This window comes from Achroia grisella, unplaced genomic scaffold (genome assembly GCF_030625045.1).
Source record: "Achroia grisella isolate CSIRO2021 unplaced genomic scaffold, CSIRO_AGI_Agris_v1 utg821, whole genome shotgun sequence".
Taxonomy (NCBI): Eukaryota; Metazoa; Arthropoda; class Insecta; order Lepidoptera; family Pyralidae; genus Achroia; species Achroia grisella.
In genome coordinates, this window is record NW_026713035.1 from 1,933,258 (window position 1) to 1,941,787 (window position 8,530).

At 33.1% G+C, this 8,530-nt stretch overlaps 1 protein-coding gene across 1 annotated transcript; it reads right to left on the reverse strand.

The window, feature by feature from the left end:
• Positions 1 to 219: 219 nt before the first annotated feature.
• Positions 220 to 5,451, reverse strand: LOC131851950 (uncharacterized). Its single transcript, XM_059202509.1, has one exon. The coding sequence runs from the start codon at positions 5,449 to 5,451 to the stop codon at positions 220 to 222; it is 5,232 nt and encodes a 1,743-aa protein (XP_059058492.1).
• Positions 5,452 to 8,530: the final 3,079 nt, after the last annotated feature.

Below are 8,530 nucleotides of genomic sequence, written 5' to 3' on the forward strand. Positions count from 1 at the left end.
ATCTTAGAATGTTATAGTATGGTACAAAGGCAAAACAATATACAACTGGATAAATTCATTTTTAAACACATGTCAAATAAATATAAAAAAGTAATTCATTCTAACAACTCTAAAGAGTTCTGTAACATACTCCGGCGCGCAACATGCGCTTGCGCATTTAAAAACAAAACTAAATAAATTTTTAGTTTGAAAATACAAACATGTTAGGCACGTAACTATTTACACGAGTAATCTTTGCGGAATTTTAATTACACGCCCCGATCTTGTGGTTTTAGGAAGTACCGCTATTGCTTCTTTTGCAATAGGATCTACTGTGGATATTTCCAAAGGATAAAGTCTTTGTAATGGTCTTATGCGTTCTCCATATGTTGTCTTGAGGCGAGCTACTCTTTCATGACCATCAACCCCCGGATACAATTCGTCCACAATAGCTAACGGCCAGTTAACTCTCTTCGTATCATTGATCTCAATAAGAACAATATCACCGACTTTAACATGTAATCCCTTTTGTATTCTGTTATTTTGTGTCTTTTGGGCTAATATAGCCAAATATTCATTCCTAAAACGCACTTTAAAATCGTTCTTTAATTTCTGAATATATTTTAAACGATTATTTAATGATTCTGTATTTACTTCATCTAAATCTGAAACGTCGTATGATAAACAGTTTATAAACATAGAAGGTGTTAACGGCATCAAATTTTCCGTATTTTCCGTAATATATGTAAGAGGTCTATTGTTTAAAATAGCTTCGCATTCTGTCAAGATAGTTAATAATTCTGTATAATGTAGAGCCGCTTTTCCCAACATTCTCCGCAATAACTCTTTTAACATTTTAATCAGTCTCTCCCAAAATCCTCCCCACCACGGCGCATTAGGGGGTATAAATTTCCATTGTAGTTTTTGAATGGAAGATTTCTTGCTTATTTCTGCCCAATCGATTTTATTCAATAAACTGTGCGCTCCACGGAAATTCGTTCCATTGTCACTATAAATAGTACGTACTCTACCTCTACGTGCTAAAAATCTCCTAAGTGACAACAGAAAATCTTCTGTAGATAAAGATGTACATAGTTCTAAATGGATAGCCCTATAAGTTGCGCAGGTGAACAATACAACCCAACACTTGTCACCGGATTTTAAATATAAGGGTCCTGCCATATCGATTCCTGTAGCTTCAAAGGCAGCACCACATCGAACACGATCGGCCGGAAGAGGTGCACTGTGAACAGTGTACGGTCGAGAATTATGTCTTCTGCATGCAACGCAATGTCTAATAATACTTTTTACTAAACGCCGAATTCCAATAATCCAGTACTGTTCTCGTACGCAGTTTATTAAAGTTTGAGATCCAGCATGTAATGTTTCTTTATGTTTCAGCCTTACTAGACGTTCTATTAATATATTTTTACCTGGTAGTAATATTGGTCTTATAAAATTATTAGTATTGTCAGACAATGTCACACGTGTCTTTACTCTTACTATATTTTCACCGTCCCTAAATGTTTCTAATTTCAATCTTTTTATATATTCCTCGTTAAAAGTCTCTTTCTGAATTAAATGTAATAATTTCATCTCCGCGTATTCATACTCTTCTGCAATTAAATTTCCATGTCGTTTATTATTCTTCTTTCCTGAATTATTTACAAATCTATAACACCATCCTATCATTCTTACAATTTTATTGAAATCAGAAAAGTATGTCAGATTTTCAGTAAAGTTCTCATGTTTCTTAACCAGAAGACACCTCATAATAATCTCTTTGTTTACCTCATTAATATCTGGGTTGATTGCTGAGAACGGCCATTCTGACTCTGGTTTTCGTAACCAGTCCGGTCCATTCCACCATTTACTATTAATTAAACTTTGAGGGTTACAACCACGCGAAGGTAAATCAGCGGGGTTGAAATTTCCTGGAATATGGTGCCAATTATTTACGTTTGTCTTCTCTTTAATTTCTTTTACCCGATTGTGTACATAAACATTTAAATCACTTTTAGTAAACCAGGATAAAACTATACTAGAGTCAGACCAGTAATATTCTTTGCACGATTCTAATTCCATAGCTTTTTTAACTTGAACTGCAAGTCTGCTTGCCATCAATGCGGACAGTAACTCAAGTCGAGGTATAGTTAAAGTTGGTTTTGGTGGAGTTATTCTGTTTTTAGCTAATACTAATTTTACTGACACTATTCCATTAAACTCTGATCGTAAGAATATACAAGCTGAATAAGCCAATTGGCTAGCGTCGCTAAATATGTGTAAAGATTTGTTGCTATTTTTTAATGATGTGTCACTCAAACGGCGTGGTAATTGACAGTCCTGTAAAATACCTATTTGATTCATCCATTCTTTTGCCGGTTTTTCTATAGAATCAGGTACTTCGTCATCCCAATTAAGTTTTAACTGCCAACACTTTTGAATTAACAACCTTGGTAATAATGTCGCAGCACAGAAAAATCCCAAGGGATCAAATATACTATGAGTACATGACAAAAGAGTCCTCATTGTTACTTTATATTCTGAATTGAATTGAGGAATTTTGCAAAAAATCTCATCTCGCTTTGGATCCCACATTAAACCTAGTACCGATATAGTTTCAACATTTTTATCTACCATATGTGGTCCAGTTACCCAGCATCGTAACTCAAAACCTCCATTAAGCATAATTGACTTTGACTCGCTTATAAAGGTTTTCATCTCTTTTTTACTATCTACGCTTACTACACAATTATCGACATAAAATGCACTTTTCAGTACGTTCGCTGTATGGTTATCGTACTTATTTAAATGGTATAAAATGGTTGCTGAAAGAAGGAAGGGACTACACGTTACTCCGAAGACCACTCTGCAATGACGGTACGTTACCATATCTCCATCTGTTTTATTGACGTCTTTCCACCAAAGAAATTTTAAGTACTCTCTATCATCGGGTTTTAATGAAATTTGTAAAAATGCCTTTTTTATATCAGCCGTAATACCGATAGCATTTTTTCGAAATTTAATCAATAAGGGTGGAATAAGCTCTATCAAATTATTACCCTTTTCCAAACAATTATTCAAAGATATACTACCTTTTTGAGTTGCTGATGCATTAAATACAGGTCTAATTTTTGTTGTTAAACTGGATTCCTTAATAACAGCATGATGTGGCAGATAATGACCTTGTTTTGAATTCGGATTATTTACTTTCTCAATTATACCACTGTGCAACCATTCTTTAAAAACTTCATCATATTCCTTGAGTATCCCCAATTGAGTTATTTTAGTAGTAGTCGACTTTAATCGTTTCAATGCAATTTCATAATTAGTCACAAGCTGCATTTTATATCCACCATCTTTCCAAGGAAGGTTCACTTCATACCTATCATATTTATTTTGCCTGACTGTACTGTTAAAATATTCTAATATTTCCAAATCAGTTTCATTACGCTTTTTTACCACTTCTGGGTCAGAAATACCCATTGTCTCTAACTTCCATAAATCGGCAATATCAAAAGTACAATGACATACATTTATAATATTGCTGTTAATGACAGAAAGACATGACGTAGCTTGAATAGGTCCCTGTACAGTCCATCCTAATTTAGTTTCTAAAGCAACTAATTTATCAGTAATTTGAACTACACGGCCTGTGAGCAACGTGCCTATCATGTCTGCTCCTATCAACAAACCTATGTCTGTTACATTGTCATTGTCATTTATTACAATACCCTGCCTCCTTAGCTTGTTTGAAATCTCATAGTCATTAATTTTAGGCAAGTAATTAAATATAACCTTTTCCTCTAAAGCTTCTATTTGTAAACTATATGAACAGTCTATACTTGAAATATTTAAATTGTACAAACTACGACAACTTTCTTTACTTGTAATGCCACCAAATAAATTATGTTTTACAACCTCCGTACTACTAGGTTTTAATTTTAGATTTTCAATAATATCTTTTTTAATAATAGAACGTTGTGCTCCTGAATCCAATAACGTCCTAACTGACACAATATTATTATCAAAAACAATATTTACCTTCAGTGTTGGTAATAAGACAGTTTGACATTTAGACAACAAACCCGATGTTTGACTCAATATAACTCCTCTGTCGCTACTCGATGTCATCCCTGTATTATTTTCCGAACTTGATGATGTCATACTCGTCGATCTAGGCTGTTGTAGAGGATTCTGTAAATTATTACACATTAGAGTAAAATGTCGTCGACTGCAAATCAAACATTTGGGATATGCTCTGCATTTGGCAGCACTGTGTCCCTTCTTCATACATATATAACAGCAATTCTTCTCTTTCAAGTGTGTTCTACGTTCTTCTAATGACATCTTTTGTGCTTTCATACACTCCGAACTTGTATGACTGTTTTTATCACACCAAATACAACATGGCTTATTGTCACTAAAAGTATTGTTCACATATTTCTCTCTGTTTTCTGGCTTATTCTTACCATTCTTCTCCGAAACTGTAAAACAAGCTGTTGATGGAATAATACTACCATTAACTCCTTTCTGTAAATTGGAACATGCTTGACTGATACGTTCCTCTGACTCTACTTCTCTTTGTAAAAAAATTAATAATTGAGCCAATTCAATCTTCTCTAATCGCATCTGTGATCTGTTCCACGCTCTCAATACTTCTTCAGGTAAAGTTGACTCTACCATGGGATATAAAATAGCTGCATATTTATCTTGAGTGACACCGAGAGTCTCTAATCCTAATATTTGAGTCATGAGCTTGTCATATAAATTTCGTAATGAATTTTTAGCCATACCTTTTGCTTGACGTAAAATCAAATCCAGCAATTCTCTTATGTAATGTTCTATAATTAACTCATCCCGAGCAAATCTCTGTTTTAGGTGTTCTAATGCTTTAAAGTAATTATCTCCACTTGGTGGAAAGCTCTCCACTAATTCTCTGGCACTAGAACCAGGCTCCATACATTGTAATAGGTACTGAAATTTATCTTCGTTGTCTATATTCTCGTCATTATGAATCTTTTTGTATTGGCCCCAGAATAAAATCCATTTCTTGACATCTCCATTGTATCTTGGAAGCTCTAGAATTGGTAAACGGTAACGTCGTTCATTTTTTGCATTTTTTACCGTCCCATTTGATGCTGAACTTTCGGTTTCATGTAAAGTACTCATTTGCCGATCTGCACGAATTATTTCTGCATATTTTCTCTTTAGTGCGTACCATCTATTTTTGTATTCCTCTGTCGTATCTATGTCCGCTTCAAATTCAGCTTCGTTTCTATTATCTTCATCTAGCCACAACGAACATATTTTATTATCTATTTCATTAAGCGCTGTCTGTTTCTCACAGAGATTATCATAATATATTTCGGCTTCTTTAATGTCTCTATTTTCTAATGCATCGTCCAGCTTTTTTGCATTGATCGTGAATAGCCTTCTTAGTAATTTTCTCTCTTTTATTGCCCGCTCCATTATAAATTGACCTCCACCGATTATTTCTTCACGGTCGCCACTTTGTGAAGGATTAGGTATCAGGATGGCGAAACTATATATAGAAAATTATTTATTTTTATCTTAGAATGTTATAGTATGGTACAAAGGCAAAACAATATACAACTGGATAAATTCATTTTTAAACACATGTCAAATAAATATAAAAAAGTAATTCATTCTAACAACTCTAAAGAGTTCTGTAACAGTTATGTTTAAGAAAAAGTTAAATGGGTCCGGACCACGTCAATAATGAAATACATTATGTTATAGACAAATACTAAAAAAAAACCTTCATGAGCTCGTTCTCGAAAAATCTTTATGTATTTATGTGTAACTTCCACAATTTTTGTCCCATTAAACAGACGAAACCATATAAAAAGGTGAAAGAAAAATCTGTGCACAATAGCACACGATCATTTATCAATACACCTGTCACTATGAATGAAATCTGTAGAGCTGTTCTTTGTATTCGAACTCTATACAAAAGGGCTTATGATATGTACGCACCTTAATACATTCTCATTTTATAGAGAATCATATACTGACTGCTACTGTGTCGAAATGCAAATTACAGAATTATTATCGATGTTTTTTCACCGGAGAGTCAGTTAGAAATATAAATTAACACACAAGGTTTTTTTATTCTTTTCGTTGTTGGGCAAATTTGAACTTACGCTCACTCACCTTTTGTATAGTCAGGGTGATAGACTACTTGGTCGTGACGCTCCCTTTTGAAGATAAAGATGTAATTTTCGGATAACTCCCGCATTTTCTCCGTCGGACAAATAAAATAAGCTTAGCAAACACATTTACACTTGAATATTTATTTTTGTGTCTAACTGCCAATAGTTTAAATTTAACTACCCTATAAAAACCTTATATTAGAATACATAGAACCGTAGAAGTATTTATTACCTTTACTATCATACAAACACATTAAACCCTTTTAAAAAAATTACCTAAATGTTTGAGCGCGTGCCGAAAATATATGATTATTTTCTACGTTGCGACCCATGCCTCCATTGTGCGTGAAATCCAATTCCAATTTCCAGGTAAAAGTTATCAAATTATAAAAAATCCCGTGACCCTTGTTCATCGATTCGTAAATTGACACACTGGGAGATTGCTTCCGTCGAACCCGAATCTTCGCAGTTACACAATGACCGACAATTTTGTTCGCGACATCGTAACAACGTCACAGTAGGCGGTCTGAACTTAGGTGGATTACAATCCTCTACACAGACGGTAGCGATGTCAAAATGTAGCTACTTGACGGGATATGTTAAGCTCATTAGCTTTTAAACGCACGAGAGAGATATGGAGCAGAAAATATTACAAGATGTGTAGGTAGCTTGAATTATGGTTCATTTGAATTATGGATAACGTGTTGAAACAGTAAATGACTAAATTAAACGGTAAAATCAAGGACAATAAGAAGCAATTTTTATTAATATATAGATAAATTACCATCTAATTCACTGATACAGGACATTCGAATCAGACGTTCGAACAGTTTTTTTTTACGATTTATGTACATATTTAAACTAGACGATCTGAGGTGAGTGATAGACTAGTTCCGTGTATCATGTGTATAGTGTGTGTTTCTACATATATGTCGGTTTACCATAAGTTTATAGATGACTGAGATGTAAGACTTATCATTTAACTTTCAGCTTAGATTGATAATTTAAAACTTGCTCAATCGTTGTATCGCATATGGGATAATAGTGGAAAATCAATACCTATTTTGGAACAAATATCAATAAGGTAAATTAGTCAATAAAACAGTATTAATTACCATATACGACAAATGACATCTTCTAAATTGAACGAAGTTCAAAGATTTTCACTCATATTTATATTGTTTTTTTATTCATGATTGATATTTAATTTTTGTGAAATAAAATATACTCGTAGAGTTAAACGTTTCACTCTTATGTGAAGAGGTTAGAATAGATAAATTTTAATATAGTTAGATTTGGAACGTTTAAGACCCCACATTTTCATTTGAACAAGATTGGACCATTACATCCTGGTGTGAAACGAAGCCGTTTAAAGGGTATCCTTATAAATCCCGCTTAAGTACTAGCCCTTTCGAATAAATTGAACGGCAACATTTTTAGTATACATACCACAAGCGCACGAATAGTTGATAAGGAGAAAACTGTCCAAAATATTTGTTCACCATATGTTATGAACGAATAAATATTACATAGAATCTTTATTAAAATAAACTTAATTTAATTTGTACTTTGAATGCAGATCATAAGTAGCTGCAAGAAAAATCTTGCAGTATTCTTTGAAAATATTATTAATATTTTTACTTATATATTTATTTTAAAACATCAAACAATAACTATTATTATGTTATGTATGAAAGAAATTTCTTTAGCACGTGTTAACAATAGTTCCACGGACCCAAGGGCCAGCCCTATTATAAATGACAGTTATTAAAATCTAGCTTTACATAGGTTTCAGCCCCGCTCGTTTAAATGTCTAACGTAAGGTCATCCTACGTGATGAGGTGAAAGGAGAACACATTTTGTGTAAAAGTCACTACCTTCGTCAATCAATTCAGGTAAGGTAATAGATCTTGGCGTAAAGGAATAAAACTAGACTGAATAAGTAATAGATTTAATCTTATTACAAAGATTGCAAATCCAATAACTATGAGTATATAAGATATGTATAAATGTATTAACATATAAATTTTATAGTAGAATTTTAGAATAGAATAGAATAGAATAGAATAGAAAATCATTTACTCAAATAAACTTACATTGAAGCACTTTTGAATAGTCATTACATTTTTTAATCTACCACTCGTTCGGAAAGCTGTCTCATCACAAGAAGAACGAGCAAGAAACTTGCGTGTTGCTCTTTTAAATAATTTATTATTACTTTACATTTTTAAGTTTAAGTGTGTGAATACAAACCACCAATTAGCACTAATTCTATTAAATACTCAAATAGAAATAATATTGAATATATAACCAACTGGTTAAACAATTAATAAGAGGAAATCAGTCATAGTGATTAGAGCAGACCAGTTACAAGC